Source organism: Gopherus evgoodei, chromosome 10 (assembly GCF_007399415.2).
Source record: "Gopherus evgoodei ecotype Sinaloan lineage chromosome 10, rGopEvg1_v1.p, whole genome shotgun sequence".
NCBI lineage: Eukaryota > Metazoa > Chordata > Testudines > Testudinidae > Gopherus > Gopherus evgoodei.
The window spans coordinates 6,859,798-6,884,593 of NC_044331.1; the positions used below are offsets into that span (position 1 = coordinate 6,859,798).

At 46.1% G+C, this 24,796-nt stretch overlaps 1 protein-coding gene across 2 annotated transcripts in view; it reads left to right on the plus strand.

Moving 5' to 3' along the window:
- The window catches only part of IGDCC4 (immunoglobulin superfamily DCC subclass member 4), a 185,509-nt gene that overhangs the window by 54,627 nt on the left and 106,086 nt on the right, over positions 1-24,796 (plus strand). For both annotated transcript variants that reach the window (XM_030578836.1, XM_030578837.1), the window contains exon 2: positions 5,926-6,255. In XM_030578836.1, coding sequence (XP_030434696.1) covers positions 5,926-6,255 — 330 coding nt within the window. The remainder of the gene's footprint in view (positions 1-5,925; positions 6,256-24,796) is intronic.

Consider the following 24,796-nt stretch of genomic DNA (forward strand, 5'->3'; position numbering starts at 1 on the left):
TAGCACATATTGGAAAGGACCATTCAAGGGAGAGTGACCTGTTAACACCTGTGTAGTCATAGGACACGAGGAGGGGGTTGGTGGGTTACAGTCTGTCCAATAACCGATTATTACCAGGGCCGGCTTTAGGCACCGCGGAGCCCGATTCGAAAGAGCTGCCAAAGACAGCCGCAGGACTTCGGCGGAGGCTCATTTGGGTTCCGGTGCCTTTGGTGGCATGTTGGCAGAGGTCCTTACGGAGTTTGTGGGGCCCTCTTAGGGGTGCGGGACCCAATTCGGGGGAATCGGGTGAATCGCCCTAAAGCCGGCCCTGGATATTACCTCCGCCACCCTGTCTCTCTAACATCCTGGGACCGACATGGCTGCAACTACAATGCGTACACAGTCATACAGGCCGTCTGTGGTAGAACAGGCCGTTGAAACTGCGTCTTCCAAATCCTAGGTTAACACTGTAACCACTGGACCATCCTTCTTCTACTCAGTCAGCTAGGACATCTATTAGTGTCACTGCTTGTGAGGGACAAAATTAGTAATGAAAAATGGAAGAGTAGCATAAATCATAGCCACCAAAGGGCCCAGTCCTGCAAGATACTTGTGCGTTTCCGGTAGGGTGGGCAGCACTCGGTTGAACTTTGGCCCAAAGGAAGCTGCAAGAGAAGCAGTTCATCCTTTTCTGATCCACTGACACATGCTAATTTGGATAACAAATGATTTACCGTCATCAAGAGCCCCACCCTTGGATTTGTGTTGCGGTCGAAATCATTGTGTCGCATGTTTTCATACTGTTTTACCCTGCTAATAACTCTGATACTATCCTGAGCACAGACGGTGCTGACTGTGTTTAGTCTTCAGTCCTCCACACACCCCAGCGATGGCAGGCAGTGTGCATTACATGGGAAGGGTAATAAGACAGCTGCACCCCGAAGGAGAGCAGCACTGTGAAAACACCAAGTGTAGTGGTTTGTTTGATGCAAGGCAGAAGGTAAACTGAGGCATGGGCAGGGCTCTACTCCCGGTGTGAAGAACTAAAGAGGTCACGGGGTGGGGGGAATTTATATTTCAGGTTGGATGAAAATTAGTTTCTTTATCATCAGAACCTTTTAACCTGCTGTTAATTTTCTTCTTGGCGACAAAAGGCCATTGTTTGGATGAAGGGGGGGAAGGCACCATTATAATCTGTTGGAGAGTGCACAGAGGAGTACATGTATGTTTGTGACTCTGAGCTGAGACCGCGGATCAGCGGGCCCCTGTGAGCACAAATGCGTATCCCTGAGCTCTCTGCAAGCTGACAGGTTTTCTGCACAGCAGGGGGTCACTAAATTAACTGTGCACTTGGGCCGTGCAAATTCCTTCTTTTCGGTGGCACCTGGAGCTTTCGATGCCTAGAAACAATTCCATTCCCCTGCATGTGTAATTTTGCGTGTCATTGCCCCTAATTGCATGCTTAAAGTGCGCGCTTTTAAAATGCAGCCCTTTTATCGGCAGTAGGTAGTAGAAGGTTTAATAGGGTGTTTGAATTCCTATAAAATTAATCTGTAGCTTTCTGTGATAGGGTATGGGCAGGGAGCCATGTGGTTCGTATCCAGTGTTGATAAACTCGTTATTGAGGCAGGAAACATTTTCGATTGGAGCAGTGACAAAATAATTTGGAGGGGAGCCATAAAAAGAGTGGATGTGATGCTTCTAGCACAGTGGAGATTGAAATTGCTGGTGTGTGGAAGCAGCACTGCCAGCTAACATTGACTTAGTGTCTCTGGAGACCTGTAATAGCAAATGCATTTTATTAATGACAATATTCTTTAGGAAATGCTGAGGCATTGTTGCTAGAGGTGGAACTCTTGCAAGTGGGATTGTGTGTGTTGGTTTGGAAACCTTCCAGACCAAGACCTGTTCAATCTAACTTTCTCACCACTGGTACCGGATCGAAGATCTCATTGCGGCAAGCGGGCTGCCAAGAGATGTGATGCAGTCTTCTCAGTGTCCAGTAGTTTGCAGCTGTAACATCCTTCCTTTTGACTGAGAATGGACATACAGCACTTCAGGAACTGCTTGCAGGGATCATCATGGGGTTAGAGTGCTAAGCCAGTGGGATGGATATTTTGGCCATTTTTCTGTTGCTTGTTCTTTTTTGACTGTTCATTTACCTTATGATAAACTGTTAGCCTTGTGTTATCAGCTATTCAACACCTGCTTTAATGGGTATTCCCTGTTTTTCATTCTTTTTTCTCTCATTTGGCCTTTGCTATGTTTCTCTTGGGATTCATCACTAATCAGCCCTTGTTCATGCTCTTGTTACTGTTAGATCTCTCTGGGTGAATTTTTTGTAATGCAGATTTGGTTGTCAGCTGAAGGCTGCACTACTCATGTCTAGCTATCTAGGTATGATTCTGCTCCCATCCATGTTAGTTGGGGTTTGCCTCTTTTGTAGTGCTCTACTCTTTGTTTTTTACCAGTCAGCCACAGAGATGGAGTTCTGAAAGCAAACATGTAAAATACCCATTCTGTTAGAAATTGTGACCAGCCTGAATCAGATCCCCAGGTCTGACGCCTGTTTCTGAATTTTGTGACAATTTACATTTGGATCCAAATCTGGATCTGAACTTCCTGTCTTGTGCTTACTTCTACAGGGGGCTCTGAACACCCTTGAAGTTAGGACTTGGCTTATGACTACCTACTCCTGGGAGAATTCTGTGCCAAAAAATTAAAAGTTCTGCACCAAAACAATAAAAATTCTGCACACAATATTCTGAAATTTTGCAGGGAAGATAATGGAGCAGGTAATTAAAGAAATCATTTGCAAACACTTGTAAGGTGGTAAGGTGATAGGGAATAGCCAGCATGGATTTGTAAAGAACAAATCGTGTCAAACTTAATCTGATAGCGTTCTTTGATAGGATAACGAGCCTTGTGGATAAGGGAGAAGCGGTGGATGTGATATACCTAGACTTTAGTAAGGCATTTGATACAGTCTCGCACGATATTCTTATAGATAAACTAGGAAAGTACAATTTAGATGGGGCTACTATAAGGTGGGTGCATAACTGGCTGGATAACCGTATTCAGAGAGTAGTTGTTAATGGCTCCCAATCCTGCTGGAAAGGTATAACAAGTGGGGTTCCGCAGGGGTCTGTTTTGGGACTGGTTCTGTTCAATATCTTCATCAACGATTTAGATGTTGGCATAGAAAGTATGCTTATTAAGTTTGCGGACGATACCAAACTGGGAGGGATTGCAACTGCTTTGGAGGATAGGGTCAAAATTCAAAATGATCTGGACAAATTGGAGAAATGGTCTGAGGTAAACAGGATGAAGTTCAATAAAGATAAATGCAAAGTGCTCCACTTAGAAAGGAACAATCAGTTTCACACATACAGAATGGGAAGAGACTGTCTAGGAAGGAGTATGGCAGAAAGAGATCTAGGGGTCATAGTAGACCACAAGCTTAATATGAGTCAACAGTGTGATACTGTTGCAAAAAAAGCAAACGTGATTCTGGGATGCATTAACAGGTGTGTTGTAAACAAGACACGAGAAGTCATTCTTCCGCTTTACTCTGCGCTGGTTAGGCCTCAGCTGGAGTATTGTGTCCAGTTCTGGGAACCGCATTTCAAGAAAGATGTGGAGAAACTGGAGAGGGTCCAGAGAAGAGCAACAAGAATGATTAAAGGTCTTGAGAACATGACCTATGAAGAAAGGCTGAAGGAATTGGGTTTGTTTAGTTTGGAAAAGAGAAAACTGAGAGGGGACATGATAGCAATTTTCAGGTATCTAAAAGGGTGTCATCAGGAGGGGGGAGAAAACTTGTTCACCTTAGCCTCCAATGATAGAACAAGAAGCAATGGGCTTAAACTGCAGCAAGGGAAATTTAGGTTGGACATTAGGAAAAAGTTCCTAACTGTCAGGGTAGTTGAACACTGGAATAGATTGCCTAGGGAAGTTGTGGAATCTCCATCTCTGGAGATATTTAAGAGTAGGTTAGATAAATGTCTATTAGGGATGGTCTAGACAATATTTGGTCCTGCCATGAGGGCAAGGGACTGGACTCGATGACCTCTCGAGGTCCCTTCCAGTCTATGAATCTATGAAAAATTCTGCAAATTTTATTTGTCAAAATAACACTATATAATCACGCCAGTTTCAATTAGTTTGATAATTTATTTCAAAATACCTCTCTGTAAATATCTCTGTTACAATACAGACTCACGCAAAAATGTCCCCAGGGTTAGAGAGTTACAGAAACCCCTGTGACAACCTAGTTTGTTTCTTTGCCCCCTGTTCCCCCCTAAAAGCCCAGCTGGGAGGCCAGACACCCACAACCCCTCCCCACAAGTCCAGCTGTGGGCCTCCTGCCAATACACCTGAACCCCCCCCCCCCCCGAGCCCAGTCATGGGGGTCCCTGGAGCCCAGATATCCACACCGCTTCCCCTCCAGAGTCTAGCTGTGCCCCCTCCTCCCCCAGTCCAGAAACCCATCCCCCTACTGCCCAGGGATCCAGAAGGAGAAACAGCCTGTTGCTGGGTCCCAGGCTTGTGTGGAGTTTCCTGCATGCTACTGTCTCCTTCCCTCAGGTCCTGTGGGGAACTATAGCTGCTAGGAAATTTCTCTCTCTCCCCCTTCTCCTTCTGGCAGTGTCTTCTCTGTGCAAGCTGGGCTCTGCTGGGTCCAGCAACCCCTAGTGACGGCCAGCAGCACTGCAGCCCATTTTTGGGGGAGGGGGAAAGGAAATTTATGTGCAAAAACATTAATTTCTGCAAAATTCTGCATTGTGCAATGGTGCAGAATTCCCACAGGAGTAGACTACCGGAATATGGCCCCTCTCCCCATGTGCATCCAGGTTAAACAGAGTGGCTGGGTATTCTCAGCAAAAGCCTCCCTTCTTTATGGAGAAGTTCTATGGAACTTCCTAAGGATAAAATCAGTAGGATTACACTATAAAATTACACTACAAAATTAAAGGATCTAAGAGCACAAACGAATTTCGATAGGCTTTTAGCCATCATATAGAATGCTGTTCCGGAGAGATAATTCTCTATTACATCTTATAAGATAGTTAAAGCCCGTGGGAAAGCTCTTATTTTCTTTAATTTTGTAGGACTTTTCCTGTGTGTTTACACATCCTATGTGAAGAAGAGTCATTAAGTTTGGTAGGAAGCAGTTTCCTACCATTGCTGAGCCGAGTTCCGCCTCTGGGGTAAGCTGGCTTCAGTGAGACTTATGCCCTGATGATGCTAAGGGCATAATTGCCAAGTTTTGTGCAGTGATACGTGTGACACTTCATGCAAAAGTCTTGGCTAATTTGCATACTTGTCCATAGCCATAAATATCAGGTTATGCTCAACATGCCCTGCCCCTAGCGGGGGCGGGGGATTGGACAAGGAGCTGCAAGGAACTGGACAACTGTAGCTTGGGTAGGTGAGTGGGTGTCTGGCAGTGCAGGAATAGATGAGAGGATGCTGGAGGGAGTCTGGGGGTAAGTGGGCGGTGCTGGGGTGTCTCAGACAGTAGCTGGGGTGTATGAGTGAAGATGTCTAGAAGGCAGGTGCGAGAGCCAGACGCTGTTGCTGGCTCCCCATTGTCTTTTGTGCCTGATGATACTGTTATTGCCATCTTTGCCGCCTCCTGCATACACCTTCCCCAGCAGCGGTATAGCAACAAAGGAGGCAGGGAGGCTGTCTGCAGAGCTGACACCACCGTAGCCCAGAGGAGACACTGCAGGTCATTCCTGTAGCCCAGCTTAATGGGTAACCTCTCAGCTGTGCGGGAGAGATGTGCAAAGGGGGCTGCCACTTGTGAGTGACACGTCAGATGCCAGACCCCTCGCAGGGCTGAAGTTTGCGTGTTTATGTCCGATTGTGTTAACTGCAAAGTGCTGTGACATCTGTTTGTATAAATCAGGAGACAACCCAAATGTCTTTTCCTTGCAGGGAAGCTGTTGCAGGGGGATTCTCTGGAGCTGAGCTGCAGGGCTGCCTCTGCAAAGGTGACATTAGAGCCGAGCCAAGCCGTGGTGTTGGACTGTAACCTGGCTTCTGTCGAGCAGTTGATCAATATCACATGGAAGAAGAACGGGTTCCCATTAGTGGAGCAGGAGCACCTTCGCCTGCTTCCAAATGGATCACTCCTCATATCGTCCCCGGCTGCTGCTAAGGAGAGTAAATATCCTGAAAGGACTGGTGCAGAGGGTAATTACTCCTGTGTCTCCCAGAGCTCGTTAGGCGCGGTTGCCAGTCAAACGGCTGCAGTTAGATTTTCAAGTAAGTATTTTTCTGGTATTGATATAGACTCTTCGGCCTGGCTTAAGAGTGGAGGAAGAATTGTCTAGGAAAACGTGGTTCCTTTAAATGCTGGCAGGCCTCAGAATTGTCTGCAAAATAAGTTACGACGTCGTCGTCTTTCTCCCCCTCTCCCAGTTACATTTTAATTTCCCATGGAACCCTTCCAGATTCCCTCCTGACAAGGCCCTTCTGTTCTCAGAAAGCCAGGCTTTTCCTTTGGGACATTATCTTGTCAAGTCCTTTTGTTTCAGGACACATGGTCTGTATACAGAATGCACTATATTTCCCTCAGCTGGCCTAAATCAGTGGGAGTCAATGGAGTTATACCTGCCTCCACCATTGAGGATCTGCTACCTTCTAGCATTTCTTCAGGGACAAAAAGCAGTTCCGTCCTGTGCTGACCTTCTGTCCGTCCTCCTTTATTCAGTCTCTTGATTGGTTGTTTTGCCCCCGTGTTATTAAAGAAACTGTGATGCTAAGTCTTAAGTTGAATTATACTCTGTGTGTGTGTGTGTGTGTGTGTGTGTGTGTGTGTGTGTGTGTGTGTGTGTGTGTGTGTGTGTGTGTGTGTGTTATTAATTAGTGTTACCCAACACATGGCAAGAAGAGTACGTTGGAGAATGACTTACATGGGACCTGAATGATGAGATCAGAGGTCAAAATATTTTCTTAGCATATCACCATTCACCTAATTCCTTTGGGATCTGCTAGATAATTAGCACTGCTTTATGCTAATTAAGTATATATAGGGAAGTGAGAGGAGCTGTAGTCTTTGAAAAGTCTATCCTTGCCCCTTAAGATCGTTCTCCTTTTCTCTGGTATATTCAGCTCACACTTTGGCACAAAGGAGGAGTGGAGGGAAGTGGGAAAACAATACTCCAGAACAATGGATGCTGAAATAGACTATGCTGGGGAGCAGGGGAAAGGAAATAAGGTCTGTGTGTGTCTTTGAATAATGGAAAGGCATTAGACATTCTGACTTCTCCTCCTTACCTAAGAATTCCATGCTCTGGATGCGAACTACCTGCTGTGCTATGGTAGGTCCCATCTCCCTGGACCCCATATAGAGGTTGATGAGTCTGCTACAGCTGTGGTTAAAAGAGCAGAGGCCTTTTAGCGCTGACCGTAGAAAACACAATATTTAAGACTCAGAAGTCCTTGGTTTGTTCCCCACTTGGGTTGGCAACCCACACAGGTGTGTCGTGTTACCTATAACCAGTTAAGCTGTTAACATTGTATCGTAACATGTTTTCTGTCATTGATGGTGGTGATTTTTTTTTTAAGATACCTCTGTGTGTGTCAGCAGAGTTCCCTTGGAGTTTGCTGCATTGACATTTGTGGAGACCGAAGCCCTCTTTGCTCAGATAACCAGTTTAGCACAGGAACTGGAGTCCAAGCTTCTGCTCTCCGTGCCTGTCCAGTGGGACCCCCCGCCCCCACGGTTGGAAGATCATTCAGACCACATGACTATTCAGTCCTCTCTCCCTCTATTGCAGTAGCACCAAGGATCTCAATTATTGTCAGTTGTTTGGTGGTGGTTTCTATGATGTGGATACTGGAAATTGGACTGACACTTAGGCCTTGCCTGTACTTCAGTAACAGGAATAACGTAGCTGAAGTCGACGTACTTTGATCTACTTACCGCGGGGTCCACACTACACGATGTCGACTGGAGACGCTCTCCCGTCGACTCCTCTTGCACTTCTTGTTCAGGTGGAGTACAGGAGTTGACGGGAGAGTAATTGGTGGTTGATTTAGTAGGTCATCACTAGACACTCTAAATCAACTGCCGATGCATCGATTGCTGCACATCGAACTCCTGGTAAGTGTAGATAAGGCCTTAGTGTGTCTTGCTGTGACTGCTTGCTAGCTACCAGATGGAATTTACTGATCTCATAAGAACGGCCATAGTGGATCAGACCAATGGTCCATCTAGTTCAGTGTCCTGTCTTCTGACAGTGGCCAATGCCAGGTGCCCCAGAGGAAATGAACAGAACCCAGCAATTTGGAGCAATCCATCCCCTGTCGTCCAGTCCCAGCTTTTGGCAATTGGATGTTTAGGAACAACTGGAGCATGGGGTTGCTTCCCTGACCATCTTGGCTAATAGCCATTGCTGGACCTGTCCTGCATGAGCGTATCTAATTCTTGTTTGAATCTTGTTATACTTTAGTCCTTCACAATATCCCCTGGCAATGAGTTCCACAGATTAACTGTGCATTGTATGAAGAAGCACTTTTGTTTCTTTTAAATCCACTGCTTGTTAATTTCATCGGGTGACCCCCTAGTTCTCATGTTATGTGAAGGGGTAAATAACATTTCCCTAATCTCTTTCACCACACTGTTCATGCTTTTATAGACCTTGATCATATTCCCCCTTAGTTGTCTCTTTTTCTAAGCTGAAGAGTCCCTGTCCTTTTAACTTCTTCTCCCATGGAAGCTGTTCCATATCCCTCATCATTTTTGTTGCCCATCTCTGTACCTTTCCCACTTCTAATATATTTTTTTTGAGAGGGGGCGACCAGAACAGTATGCAGTATGCAATGTATGGGCGTACCATGGATTTATATAGGGGCGATATGATATTTTCTGTCTTACCCATTTCCTAGTGGTTCCTAACATTCTGTTTGCTTTTTTGACTGTCGCTGCATATTGAGCAGATGTTTCAGAGAGTTGTCCATGATGACTCCAAGATCTCTTGAGTGGTAACAGCCAATTGAGGCCCCATCATTTGGAGTATAATTGGGATTATTTTTTCCAATGTGAATTACTTTGCATTTATCAATATTTGAATTTCATCTGCCATTTTTCTGCCAATCACCCAGTTTTGTGAGATCCCTTTGTAACTCTTTGCAGTCAGCTTTGAACATAACTATCTTGAGTAATTTTGCATCATCTGCAAATTTTGCCTCCTTAGTCTTCACACCATATCTCAGATCATTTGTGAATATGTTCAGCAGCACAGGTCCCAATACAGATCCTTGGGTGACTCTGCTATTTACCTCTCTTTCTCCATTTTGAAAATTGACTGTTTGTTCCTACCTTTTGTTTCCTATATTTTGACCAGTTTCTGCTTTATGAGAGGGCCTTCCCTCTTATCCCATGACTTCTTAGTTTGCTTAGGAGTCTCTGGTGAGAGACTTTGCCAAAGGCTTTCTGAAAGTCCAGATACCCTATATCAGCTGGCTCACTCTTGTCCACATGCTTGTTGACCTTTACAAAGAGTTCTAATAGCTTCGTGAAGCATGATTTCCCTTTACAAAAGCTGTGCTGACTCTTCCCTAACAAATCATGTTCATCTATGTGTCTGATGATTCTGTGCTTTACTCTCTTTTCAACCAGTTTGGCTGGTACTGAAATTAGGTTTAGTGAAATTTCCAGGATCGCCTGTGGAGCCTTTTGTAAAAATCAGCATCACATTAGCTCTCCCCCAGTCATCTAGTACAGAGGGTGCTTTAAACAATAGATCACATACCACCGTTAATAGTTCTGCAATTTCATATTTGAGTTTTCAGAACTCTTGGGTGAATCCCATCAGGTCCTGGAGACTTATTACTATTTAATTTATCAGTTTGTTCCAAAACTTCCTCTACTGACACCTCAGTCTAGGACTTCATCAGATTTGTCACTGAAAAAAGAATGGCTCACGTGTGGGATCTTCCCCATATCCTCTGCAGTGAAGACTGATGCAAAGAATTCATTTAGCTTCTCTGCAAAGACCTTGTCTGTCTTGAGTGCTCCATTAGCACCGTGATCATCCAGTGGCCTCACAGATTGTTTGGCAGGTTTCCAGCTTCTGATGTACTTAATTTTTTTTCTGCTGTTAGTTTTTGTGTCTTTAGCTAGTTGCTTTTCTAATTCTCTTTTGGCCAGCCTAATTAACTATCTGGTCCTCCTACTAACAGCACTTTTAAGGAACCCAAAGGGCACAATCAGCTTCCAAAAGATTCTGAGATATATCTACGTGAAGAGTAGCAGGGAAGAGGTGCATTATGAACTTCATCAGAGCCACAGTAGGTTGAATATGGACTGTCTTTAAACTAGAGCCTCAGTCAGCTGAGCTGTGTGTAAGTTGTAATGCAGGGATCGAGGACTGCAGGGCTCTTGATATAAGCAGTGTGCTTCTTGGCTATTGCTAGGGATTGAACCAGGGATCACCAGAGCTAAAAGCCTGTGTCTCTACAGCTTGAGCTAAAGAGCCAGGCTGTCTAGTTGATAGATGTAACAGTCGCATCCTCTGTGGATAGGACCCAGAGGGGGCATGCTGCACACTGTCTCCGTGTGGGCTGAGAGGAAGGCATGGGTGAGCTAGGCATCCAGAACAGCAAATGCTAATTAATGGGTGTGGGGTCTCAAAAACGGAACGAGAAACCACAATGGGATTGAGAGTCTCAAGACAGGAGCATGAAGAACAATTCTGTGAGATCCTGGCACAGGTGGCAACTGAAAAATTTCAGAGAGCTAAAGATACGGAAGCACCGTTGTAACAGCAGGGAGCCAGATTGTGCACTGGGGTGCCCCTGAGGAACTTGCCATGCCGACCTCCCCTTTCATGGCCAGAAGGGGTCTTGGCTGCTTCTGTTCTGCTCAGACCTGTAGGATCACCCTCTGGGTTCAGGGATCTGCTCAGGCTTGGGCCAGTGCACGAACATACCCCTTCCATCCCGCAGAGAGCCAAAGCATGCGTATTCAGAAGTGCCTTTAAAGGCAGGGAATGGGGAGCTGCTTGCAGGCCAGTTTCAATTGAAAGTGGCTTCAGATGACAAGTGACTGCAGAGCAGAAGACTCGTGCACCAAGAGCGATTTGATTGTATGCAAGCATTAATACATAGAAAGGCATGACCGATAACGTGGGGTATGGTTGGTTGGCTTTCGTTTTTTTGTTTGTTTGTTCTGTGGTTCCTTATCTAACAGTTACCTCTTTAACACCATGAATGAGACATGCTTTGGTAAATAATGGAGAGAAGCTAAGTGGCACTTTTGCAAAATGTACAATAAAAATCAATGCATCTGTCCTACCCGGGCAGTTTGTTGTAAATTACAGAGCTAGTTTAAAAAGCAACTTATTTTAAAGACATTTGAAAATCACACTTTTCTCAAAAAGGTTTACCTGCTGCTGCTTACTAGTACTGTGAATTTAGAGAATGATATTTGGATCTGTTTTCTCAGTTAGTCAGTGTCACTCTTTCTCCTGAATAGATGCTCTCCCCTGTAATTTGTTTTGGGTTTTCACACATGGCAGTCGTTTTCTTCTTAGTGTATTGCAACATACCTCAGGTGGTACATGACCCGGATTCATCACCGAATTTAGTCTGCTGGTTGGATCATTCGCTTCCCTGGCCCAGGCTGGGTACTGAGATGAGGTGCGACATGAACGCTGATCCATGCCCCCTACACATTGCAGTAAGAGATGGAAAACACAAGAAATAGAAATTGTGCAACTACAAAACTTGGCAAGGGGAGCTGGGGTTGGAAACATAATCTGCTGTTAAAATTACTTGATTTCAGATTAATGGTATCCCTTTGATGTGAGCAGTTGCCTGCTAATTATTATTATTTGTATTATGATTGTGCCTAAAGACCACAGTTACAACAGACGTCCCATTGAGCTACGTGTTACACAAACACATAGGTAACTTAAAAAAAAATCTGCACCACGAACAACAGAAAACATGTTATAAGAAAACGTTAACAGTTTAATTGATTTATATGTAACATGACACATCTGTGTGGGTTGACAACCTAGGTGGGGATCCAGAGCAAGGACTTCTGAGTCTTAAATATTGCGTTTTCTACTGTCAGTGCTAAAAGGCTTCTGCTGTTTAACCACAGCTGTAGCAGGTTAACCTCTATCTGTGCCCCAACCACCAGTAGAGGGAGACAGATTGCCACACACAGTAAGCAGTGGTTACATGTATAAAATTTAAAGGATCCTATATATGATGGAATGGATGGATTTACTGAAAGCAGTGGGTTCTTACAGGGGGGTAGTTCACAGTGATTGGCACCTTGCAGGACGGGGCCCAGTACACTAACAGCATTACTCATAAACTGCGAAAAGGAAACCAGATATTAGAAGTATTGAACATTGAGGGTTGTACTCGAACTTGTCATGAATAGACTAGCATGAGAGGTGAGTGTTTCCCTTTAAAAAGGGAGGCCTTCATTGGCATATCTCCTCCTTGAGTCAATCTGTGCAAAAAGCAGGCAACAAAAGAGAAGAGGCAGGGTTGTTCTAACTGGTGTGTTAGATGAATTAGTGAGACCCGACAGTACTGGGGACCCTGACAGGTGAAGTTACCCCCTGCGTTTTGTAAAACGAGTTCTTAGGAACACCAAGGATCATTAGTAATGTTACATTTTCCGTTTAGTTCAATGAAACAAAGAAAAATACAATGGCGTCCCAAAGTGCTCAGATATGATAGAGTTGAGTGCAGACTGGCTAATCGGACAGACGGGTGCACTGACACAGTACTGATGTAGGTGCTTCAGGATTCAACATTTTACAGGCATGTTTAAATCTCTCTCCCTTCCCCCAGACAAAAAGCCAGCCAAAACCGATTTTCACTGTTTCATTTTTAAGATATGAAAACATTTCTATTAATATTAGATTTCTTAAAATAATTTAACAATCTTAATATTGGGCCGAAACTAAAACTGCAATGTCCTTTTAATTATAGCTGTGTTGGGAGATGCAGTAACTAATTACAAACAGTTACTTTTACACTAGTTACATCTGGGTGGCTCTGAAGTTGGCATTGCCCAATAGCGGGTTGCTGGTAATCAGTTACTATAAATGTATGAATGTTCTTGGTAATGGATAACCCTTAATAAAGCAGTAAGGATTTACAGTAAGATATTACTCGTAAAGTTCCAAAGTAGCTACACACTCTTTTTTTGCTTGCTTCTGCCTGCCCTGTGTAGTTGTTTCTTAACCTCAGCTTGGATGTTGCAGTTAGTGGTGCCAGTCTGGGCAGAAAAGTGACTTGTATGGTACGTGCTGGCATAAATAACCGTAAGGGCTGCTGGGAAGACTGATTCTCTGTGTTTTCTGAGGAATTTATGATAGCCCACTGCAGACTCCCAGATGTGCTGTGGAAATAGAATAAACAACCTTTTAAAAAGCAGCTTAAATTTGACCCACGTTATGCATTTCTACACAGCACTAACTAGCTGCCGTGCACAGATTTCTGACCCCAAACGCACAATAATTTCTCGGACCTGCGTTTTGGTTTGTACACTGAGATTCTGGGAGGGGCCAGTTGAACTGGTGCTGACAATTCCAGCACTGGTGAGTGAGCACAGAGGGACCACGGATTTTTTTTAAAAGGCAGCCATAAATTCATAGACTTAAGGTCAGAAGGGACCATTATGGTCATCTAGTCTGACCTCCTGCACAACATAGGCCATAGAATCTCACCTACCCACTCTTGTAGCAAACCCCTAACCTATGTCTGAGTTATTGAAGTCCTCAGATCATGGTTTGAAGACCTCAAGCTGCAGAGAATCCTCCAGCAAGTGACCCGTGCCCCATGCTGCAGAGGAAGGTGAAAAACCTCCAGGGCCTCTGCCAGTCTTCCCTGGAGGAAAATTCCTTCCCGACCCCAAATATGGCGATCAGTTAAACCCTGAACATGTGGGCAAGACTCACCAGCTAGCACCCAGGAAAGAATTCTCTGTAGTAACTCAGATCCCAACCCATCTAACAGCCCATCACAGACCATTGAGCATATTTACCTGCTAATAATCAAAGATCAATTAATTGCCAGAATTAGGCTATCCCGTCATACCATCCCCTCCATAAACTTATCAAGCTTAGTCTTGAAGCCAGATATGTCTTTTTCCCCCACTACTCCCCTGGGCCCTGGCTTCTTTTAAAAACCAGATGGGGGAGTCTCTTTGGAAAGGGCCTTTCAGACTAGCCATTGAAATGCTTGGAGTCCACTGCGTGTACACCTCTGCCAAACTTGAAACCGGGATTAGGCTGCAGCTGGTCATTCCATCTTGATCAAGTGGTAGCTACTGCAGCATAGAATCAGAGAAGCATGATGGGGCCAATCCTATTCTATTACTAATGCATGTAGCTTCAGTGGGGCCTTGCATTACTAAAGAGGGCAGGGTCAGGCCAATATGGAGTGCAGTGGGAGCTGAGAGCTCCTGCCACTAGACCTTCTGTGGGAGCTCTCTATAGATCCAACGAAAACCAAGAGGCTGGTGTAAATTACCAGAGTCCCATTGAAGTCAATGGAGCAATGGCAGCTTATACCAGTGGAAGATCTGCCCCCAGATGAATTAGTTAAAGATGCTAATGAAGCAATCTCATGAGGAAATAGTGTGGGGAATTTTGCTGGCCATTCTGAGGTTGGAAAACAACACTGAATGGGCTAGGATCTGATGGAACTGGTAAAAGCACAAGGTTGTTTAGTTTGGAGGCTGAGGCCCCGTTTGGGAGCCAGTGATCTCTCTCCATGTAGGCTGTGCACTCTTCTTGGGCTGGGTGTCAGGTGTCTCCTCATTAGTGATGCCTTCTGCTTGTGAAAGCTCAGCTCCGCCTTCGCTGCATTAGGTAGCAGCAGGGCAGGGGCTTAATCTTTGGCAGGGAAAGAGATTTGAGGAAAGTCCAAGCTGGCAGTAAAGTGGGAGCTTTATTGCAGACATGCTGATGTCCTCAGGTGCCGAGTGTAGTGTTTTAAGGTGCCCTGGGAAGTAGCTGAGAAAGGTATAATGGATTTTGGTCCCAAGCTCTTCGTTCCTCCAGTTCAGTGACTCTGACTGCAGGTGCCAAAGAAAACCAGGCAGTACTTTTATCCTCAAGACTGCTCGACTGGGCAACATCCACGAATCCAGCTCAACACAGAGGGAACAATCTGATTTCTCAAGCTCCCTGTGGTGTGTGCACCATGCTAGGAAGAGATGTAAACAGACCCTCTGCTTTGCAGAGTAAGACTTGACTGCATGAAATCTTCTGTTTGCCATCATCCTCAGAAACGCGGGTCACGGCGCCAGAGTCTGCTGTCCACTTGCCTTCTTGTAGCTTGAATTGGCAGTGGAGGCCTGATGCTCGAGTCCACACCTTTGGGTGCCCACATGCCAATGTGATTGCCCAAATGTGGAAGCTGGTCATCCAGCTGAGGTGCCTATGTTAGACTATAGAACCCACAGAACGCACCGGTATATTGTCACATTAGAGGCTGTTTAGACCTTAAGATAGGTCCTTAGGCTTCAGGCCTCATAGGGTTATAAACTAATCAACCTTGCTACATCTCTCCCAGGATACACTGGTGATATTTGCCCCTCACTTCGACTCCAGGTAATTTGGTGCAAAGCATGGAAAGTATAAAGGAGTGGAGGGAAAACCATTCACTTACACAAGGGAGATCTGTGACCCAGCATGCAAACCTGACCCCTGCTCTGCCCCTCTTGAAGAGTGAGGAGAGCCTAGGTTTGCTTCTGACTCATAGCCAATGCCTGCCAGGTGGAGGCAAAAATACACAGAAATGGGCAGGCAGGTTTCTGGACCTAAAGAAAAGGGTGAGGGGTGGGGAAAGAGCTATCCTCAAAGGCTGGAGCTGAAGCACAGAGAATCAGTATGCTCAGACCAAGAGAAAAACAGCAACAAGTCCCAATGTTCGAGCGTCAGATTTCCAGTGCTCAGTGTGACCTTTCCCAAGGAGATACGCAACCCGGGCCTGGCAGGGATTGGCCCCTCAGGCCTTCCTACCCAATCCCCTTTAAACCACCTTGGTCCCAGAGCCAGGATTCAGCAAGGCGACTTTCTGTAGGGCTGCTGACTGAAGAATTTCCTTTGACACTGGTTTTCAGCTCGCCATGAGAAGTGTCTGCTTTCTGCAGAAGAGTTCGAGGTTTTGTCCAAAAATGACTGTTTTTGCTTATTTCTGCATGTGGAGAACCCAGCTCTAAGTTTGTCCCATTCTGCCTGGTTCTTTTTACTGACCTTTTTGTAAAAAGTTAAAGAAAAAAAATCTGTCCCGTGTTGAGTGAATACAATAAAGGCTCAATCCTCCAGCTGTTGCCAATCCCAGAGATATGTGGCCCCCTAAGGACAGTAGGCTTCCAGTGCAGGACAGACTAGAATTGCAGAGGGTGGGCACGCATCCAGAATATCTCAATAATGTTCATTTCCAGAGCTTCCTTTATTTTTACAGTCAGAGTAATCCCTCTGTCTGGATTGAACTGTAACAGATGTACTGGTCTTGTTTTTAAAGGGTTTCTTTGAGCATTGGGGGTTGCAACCCCACTCTGACACTGTGATTGTTAGTTTGGAGGCATTGTTCTCCAGTCCCCTCATGGAGAGGCACTGATGCCTAAGACTCAGCTGCTGTCCAGTGAGAGGCACTCTGACCCAGGTGAACTGTGCAGCGAAGACATACCCAGAGAAGGAGCATGGGTGGGACCTAGAGAGGTTGCCAAAAAGGGCAGGAGATAACAGGTTGCTTTCTGCTGTAGGGGTCCACGCCTGCGACTTTCTGAGCACCTAGTGAGATTAGACCCCTGGATGCCAAGGAGCTTGCATGGGTATCACTAAGGGCAGAATTTGTCCCAGTGTCTTTTGACGAGACGGTATGGAGGAGGAGCAGTCACTGTATATTGTACGGCCCCCTTCTGAACTCGAGGGGAAAGTTCTAGACAGTGAAGAGCAGTAAAAAGCGGTAGCAGCTGTCTGTTTAAGTTGCAAAGACTCTACGCTGTCTGTGCTGTCTCGCAAGGTGACAACCTGTTTATAAACGGAAGCAGAGATGAAAGGAAGGGCTTTCCAATTCAGGCTGGTATTCGTTTCAGGCACAGAAAAAGATCTCTCAAGAGCTGAGGCATTAAAGTAATAAAACAATGTAATATCCTAGATTAAAGTCCCTCGCATTTGGAAATTGCCTTCAGAGCTGTTTTAAGAATGTGAGAGCCAATAAATAAACCAGTCCTTGACTTAAAAACTAAGCTAGGTTAGAAAATAACATTACTGCAGTAATATTTTTCTGTGCTATAATACCTCTCGTCCTGTGATCCTAATGGCGGTTAATGACTGTGAGGCAGGTAAGTAATTAGCCTTGTTTGCCACTGGGAAACTGAGGTACAAATTGGTTTGCATTTACCCAGCATCTTCAGTAGGACCAGGAATGGAAGCCGGGGGTCCTGTGCTTGCCCACTGGAACACACTTACTCTAGTAGAAGGGTAAATAGGCCCTGAGCCTATCCAACGTGTGTTTAACGGTGCATGGGTGGCAAGTTTGTAGAAATGTTGGTGGTGTCCAGAACCTGCCTCCCCAACTCCGCCCCCACCTGCCTAAGGCTCTGGGAGGGATTTGGGAGGGGGAGATCTGGGGTGCAGGTCCTGGGCTGGGTATTAGGGTGCAGGAGGGGTGCAGGGTTCAGGCTTTGGGGTGGAGTTTGGGTGCTGGGTGCAGGCTCTGGGCTGGGGCAGGGGGTGGATGTGCAGGAGGGGGTGAGGGGTGCAGGCTTTGGGACGGAGTTTGGGTGCAGGCTCTGGGCTGGGGGTGGGGGTGTAGGAAGGGGTGAGGGGTGCAGGCTCTGGGAGGGAGTTTGGAGTGGGAAGAGGTGTGTGGGAAAGGGGAGGTGGTGCACGCTTTGGGAGGGGTGCATGCTCTGGGAGGTAGTTTGGGGATAGGAGGGAATGCAGGGGTGAGGGCTGTGAGGCTGAGGATGAGGGGTTCATGCTGCGGGGAGGCTCGGGGCTGGGGCAGAGGATCAGGGTGCAGAGGGATGAGGGTTGGGGCTGAGGATGAGGGGTTCATGATGTGAGGGGGCTCAGGGCTGAGGCAGAGGGTTGAGGTGTGGGGTCAGGGCAGTGGAGCTGAGGGTGAGGAATTCATGATGTAAGGGGGCTCAGGGCTGGGGCAGAGGATCAGGGTGCAGGGGGATGAGGGTTGAGGATGAGGGGTTCATGATGTGAGGGGGCTCAGGGCTGGGGCAGAGGGTTGAGGTGTGGGGTCAGGGCTGTGGAGCTGAGGATGAGGAATTCATGATGTAGGGGGGCTCAGGGCTGGGGCAGAGGATCAGGGTGCAGGGTGATGAGGGTTGGGGCTGAGGATGAGGGATTCATGATGTAGGGGGGCTCAGGGCTGAGACAGAGGATTAGGGTGTCGGGGGCTGAGGGGTTTGGGGTGTTGAAGAGGCTCAGGGCTAGGGCCGAAGGGCAGGATAAGGGAGCCTGCCCTGCCAGTAGGAGATGGTGGGCACTCGGACCCTGGGGCAGTAGACAGCAGTTCTGCCAGAGCCCTTCTGGCAGCAGAAGTAGGCAGGGGAGAGGTGCTGCACTGCTTTTTGCCAGGCAGGGACGCGGCGGGGCAGGGGAGACCCACAGGAGCCGGGGCCCGAACCAGGCAGGGCCGGGGGAGAGACCCAGGTCCAAATATTGCTGGAGCAGGGCCCCCAGCCCTGAATATTCCTGGTGCTCGAGTACCACAAACATATATAACCTGTCTCCTATGTAACCGTGTGCTGTGTGAATAGTCCCACCCAAGTCAAATGCTACTCACTGTGCATAAAATCTTTGCAGTGTTGGAGCCTTAGTTGATTTGTTATCAGTTTAGGTAGGGTCTATGTGAACCACTTGGTTTGCTTAGGAAATATTAAGCATACAGTGTCCCAAAGGCCAGTTTCTCTCTCCTTTTTTCTTCCTTCTGCATACATTTGCAGTGCCAGATGAATAGCTACTAGCAGTATTTAATAAACTGGGTGACTTTTTGGGCTTATGAAATGCCGGGCATTGGACAGGAGACAGACCAGTATAGTGCAGACAGACACTGGGTAAATTGTGATTGTTAGAGATGGGAAAACCACCTAGGGTGAATTCAGCCCTTCTGCCTGGCAGTGCAGGATAGCCTGTCTGCCTTACGCCTCTCTCTGGTCGGACAGAAAATTCCTCACCTTACACAGCACTTCATTTTACTCAAAGATTCTAAAAGCAAATAAGCTGTGCAGAACATAGGTCGCAGCATGTAAGGCCACAAGGGATCATTATGATAATCTAGCGTGACACCCCCCAGCCCCTGTATAATATCAGCCTTGCACCTCCCGCATCGACCCCAGGAACTTGTGGCTGAACTTACTAGAGAGCGTATCTCGTAGACGAGGTGGCCTCTCTTGAGCTAAGGACTCCGAACGATAGTCAGCTACATCCCTTGGTAAATTATCTCCAAGATTAATTACCCTCACTGCTAAAAATTTGCAGCGTATGGTACAGCAGTGTGCCTTACAGTTTAACTGATCTGGTTTTTTTGGCTGGTAGCCTGTAGGGGAGACCAATGGAAAAAATACTGGCTCAGAAACGAGAATAATTATATAAAAAAAAAATCCCAAATTTTTGTTTCTAGATCTTTAGAAATGGATATTTGTAAGAATATGGGGAATGACACTTCCCCCTCCCGTCTTCCGCCATGCTCTATCACATGGCATCCAAAATCAGATGAACTGTCTAAGACTTGTCGCTCTTTATGTGTGCATTCATATGTCTCATTTTATTACCATCTGCCCGGGGAAAGTGCTGCTTCTTCAGCGAGCATTTGCACCTGACATAACTTACTTATTTCTGAATCGAGGGTGACGAGGAAGTTGATTAATGAAATGCATCCCCCAGCTCATTTTGTTTTGCAGGCTGGAGAGACGCATTTGCGACATTAGCATTCATTTCGTGTGAGTGGAGTATTCCAAGGGATCTGTTTCTGTGCAAGCGAAATAGAGTGCCCTGGTCTATCAGAACTTGTTTACATGCAGATGGAGTTATTCTTCATGCTGATTGCGTCGGCCATGGCTGATTAATGTTAGGCGATAGAAAAAGGCTTGTCTGGAAGAAGAGAGAGAGGAGAAGTCAGCCAGCAACCTTTTTCTCCTGGAAGGTGGTATGTTTCTGTCAGGAGATGAGTCTGTGCTGCAGGTCCTGAATGTGGCTCAGGGACTCTTTTTTGATCAATAGGCTGATGCAAATAATAATAATAAAAAATGACAGTACTTGGCCCTCATAAGCACCTGGAGATCTCTGGATGCTTTATCATGAACTTAGCTTCATGATGCCCCATGAGGTAGGTAAATACCAGCAAAGTGAAGCACTAAAGTTAGGAGGGGTGGTCAGACGCCCATTGAAATCAGTCTCAAGACTGTGGCTTCATTGAGAGTTGGATGAATCTTAAATGACTTGCTGAAAGTCCCACATCAAGCCTGTAGCAGAGCCTGGGATGGACCACATCTCCTCCTGCCTCCCAGTCCTGTGCTTTAAGCAGATCATCTTTGCTGCCTAGAAATCTATTGCATGGTATATTTCACTCCCCAGAGTGCGCACTAGCGAAATGGGCCGGTCAGGTCACACGTCTCCTGTGGAGTCAGTCAGCCACTCGCAGGGATTCTGCTGGAAACCTGAGACAGTGGCTGTGGAGACAGTCTGCACCTTTCTACAAATAGTCCCAGAAATTTGGGGCCACTGTGACATTTAAGGGCTTTTGGCTCCCACACTGGAGAAGGGAAAGTATCAGACGGAAATGAGTCGAGAGTCTCAAAGGGACCGATCAGAGGAGACAGTCTGTCTCACCAGGAACGTGTGAAAGAGATTACGTTTGGAAGCTATGTTCAGGCATGGCCAGGTGACAAGGAATCCAGTGTCAGCAGGAAGGACCTAGCATTTTTTCCCTTAATTTATGGGGTTGCGCCAGCTATTGTTACAAGAGAAGAGGACAAGTCTGACAAAAGCTTGTCTCCTTTGTGGGATCTGGTTTGCCAAGATGTATGGGCTACCTGTCCTATATAAAGCCATAAGAATTTCTCCATCCGAAGAGAGCCTGAATTCACATAGCCCAGCATCATGTCTGACTGGCTGAGACTGGAGGCTTTAAAGCAGGGCTCGGCAACCTTTCAGAAGGTTGAAGGAGGGGAGGGATAGCTCAGTGGTTTGAACATTGGCCTGCTAAACCCAGCATTGTGAGTTCAATCCTTGACGGGGCCATTTTGGGATCCGGGGCAAAAATCAGTACTTGGTCCTGCTAGTGAAGGCAGGGGGCTGCACTCGATGACCTTTCAAGGTCCCTTCCAGTTCTAGGAAATAGGTATATCTCCAATTATTATTTATTTATTTTATTTTATTTATTATAAGTGGTGTGCTGAGTCTTCATTTGTTCACTCTCATTTAAGGTTTCGCGTGCCAGTAATACATTTTAACGTTTTTAGAAGGTCTTTTTCTATGTCTATAATATATAACTAAACTATTGTTGTATGTGAAGTAAATAAGATTTTTAAAATGTTTAAGAAGCTTCCTTTAAAATTAAATTAAAATGCAGAGCCCCCCCAGACCGGTGGCCAGGACCTGGGCAGTGTGAGTGCCACTGAAAATCAGCTCGTGTGCCGCCTTTGGCACGCGTGCCATAGGTTGCCTGTCCCTGCTTTAGAGAAAGTTAGAAACCTGCACCGTGGGCTTAATTGTGCAGTGGTATAGCACAGGGGAAATTCCCTCCTGGTGAGCTCATTATATACCCTGAAGCCTCAGTATTGAAAGCCTGTAGGATTTGTATCTTCGCTAGTGTAATTGCAACTGCTGATATTATTGTTAGAAACGTCAGAACGTTTTTGAAACTCGGTAAGTCTCAACAGTATCCTGGGACAGAGAGTTGTGTGGTTTCTTTCTATATTGCCTTTAAAAATAAACTCGTCTGGTTATTTGGTTCAAATGCCTTTTAATATCATCGTGCACCTTGCCACACTTCTGTTTTGGGACGGGGTGACTGGGAGGTTCTGAGCAGCTTTCTCAGATGATCAGCCATTGCAATGGCCTGGGTGCAAAAGAACCCGGCTGTTCCACAGACAGGCTTCAGGGCTAGAAAGGTTTCTGAAGCTGACGGTATAATTATGACACCTTTGTTTTGATGCAGTTTTGACCCTCTCCTTTTTCCTTCAGAAAGATGGTGCTGTTCTCAAATGTTGTGGCAGGTTGTACTTTTGACATCTTCACAGCATGACAGCAAATCTCTATTGTTACAGCCTTGTGGGGCTGACATAGGACCAAAAATTGCACCTGAACCAATGGTCCATTTTATGCGGCATGTGGATTTCATTAACCCTACAAAGGCTGGCGGCATTTAAGTCTCTGCTGCCTTTGGACAGACTCAAGTCATAGACAGCCATTTTATCCCCGGATTCAGCTACTGGAGTCAGCAGATTGCAAACGTCCTGCACAGAACCTTTACATTCTTCTGAAATCTTGCTGCCTTTCAGAGAATGAAAGACAACGGCAGGGGAAGGATGTTCTTCCTTGATGCAGAATTCTCAGCTGCCTGTGTCTTTCTGCACCCCCAGTCTGGAAGAAAGGAGAGCTCACGCTTCTGTGCAACGATTGGCCAGTTTCCATTCCAGACCAGTGGCCCAATAGAATTGTGCTGTCGAATTCAGACTTGTTCTCTGATGGGGCCACCTAGATCCAGGAATCCAAGTGTGTATGTGGCATGTCATCTGTCCTTTTCGAAATGGGAAAGGTGGTGGATAGTTGCTTGGATTTCCTCTTTTACCAGCTGGGTTCAGAAGTAGCCCTAGCCGGCTGATGGCATCTAGGGAACTATGTTTGCTGTAGGACTGGGTTTTGAATTCAGTCTTTGTAGCGTAGATGATGTAGCACTGGCCACTGGAGACAGCGGATAGTGAACCCTGCCGCATGCAGCAGTGTGGGATATTTCACCCTCTCTGAGTTCTCTGCAATGCTCCCTGGGAAATTTTGGTAGCACTTCCTGGACTTCTCTGGCAGCTTTATTTCCAAACAAATGGAGTCAGATGACCTCGTTTTTGTCAACGGTTCGGACACAACATAGTCAAAGCCGACATGCAAGAGAGACAAGGTGGATGAGGCAGTATATTTTATTGGACCAACTTCTGTTGGTGAGAGAGAGAAGCTTTTGAGCTACACAGAGCTCTTGTTCAGGTCTGGGCCCGAAAACTTGTCTCTCTCTCCAACAGAAGTTGGTCCAATAAAAGATATTACCTCACCCACCTTTTCTCTCTAATATCCTGGGACTGACGTGGCTACAGCAACACTGCATATGTCGTGCAAGAGGGCTGGAGTAAGAGGCTGATCTTTATTTACTGGTGTCAGTCACACGCCATGAATCAGGGATACTAAAGGTTATACCAGGGGTCGGCAACCTTTCAGAAGTGGTGTGCCGAGTCTTCATTTATTCACTCTAATTTAAGGTTTCGCGTGCCAGTAATACATTTTAACATTTTAGAAGGTCTCTTTCTGTAAGTCTGTAATATATAACTAAACAATTGTTGTATGTAAAGTAAATAAGGTTTTTAAAATGTTTAAGAAACTTTATTTAAAATTAAATTAAAATGCAGCACCCCCCGGACCAGTGGTCAGGACCTGGGCTGCGTGAGTGCCACATAAAACCAGCTCACATGCTGCCTTCGGCGCCTGTGCCATAAGTTGCCTACCCCTGGGTTATACCCTGGCCACATGGCAGAGTCAATACACTGATTTTAGGGGTTACTGTTACACATGAGACCTGGTTGATCTGTGATGACTTCTAGTTCAAGTCTGTTTACTATGTAAATAGATGTTTAGTCAATTAATTAGATTGGCAGGTTTCTCAGAGCCCTAAATATCCTCAAAGTGAAACTATGGAGTGTGTTGTTTTTGCTCTTCCTGTTAATCACGACATTTGTGAAAACTGTTAATTTACTTTAAATAGTTTTGCAAGGGATGGGCTATAAAATTACAGTAATTGTAGCTGTTGGGTGAACATATTTGCTGTGTCTGGAAGGAATGGTGCTGTAGTGTATCACATTTCTGCTGGCAGAAGCTGAAAATGGCTGTCAAAGTGCCACGTTATATGCATGATGTGTAATCTAAACGAGTGTAGTGCAATTGTGTTAGGAGGGTCACACAAGCTTACAACAGGAGTAGAAACAAACTTTCTTGTAGGCTTGTCTCACCTACATTCCACTTGCTTAAAGGAATAGTAGTTGTAGTTAAATTGCACGTCCACTGATATTAAAGGACATACAGAATTGGAGTCACTTCCTCCCCCCCCCCCAAAAAAAAGAAAAAAAGGAGTCATAAAACATTTTAAGTGTTGAGGAAAGATCGCAGACTGGCTGCCCCAGAAAGCAAAGTCCTCACTGCAGAGCCGGCTGTGGAATGTCAGTGCAAGATTCTCTCCTTGCCCGCCAGTTTCCTTCTAACCCATCCTGGAATGAGCACCTCCAGCGTGAAAGGGTAGTTTCGCTCCTTGCTCCATTTACTCCTTGGTGACGGAACAGATTGCCTACTACCGCTTCAGTTATTGCTGTGGGGTTTTGGGGGACCTCTGCTGAGACTACCGACTCATTGCACACACAGGCCACAAGACAGTCACCAGATGTTACCTGACCTCAGGGGCGGCTCTAGGTATTTTGCCGCCCCAAGCACGGCAGGCAGACTGCCTTCGGCAGCATGCCTGTGGGAGGGCTGAGCGCTCACCGTGGCTTGGTGCCCCAGGCACGCGCTTGGCATGCTGGTGCCTGGAGCCGCCCCTG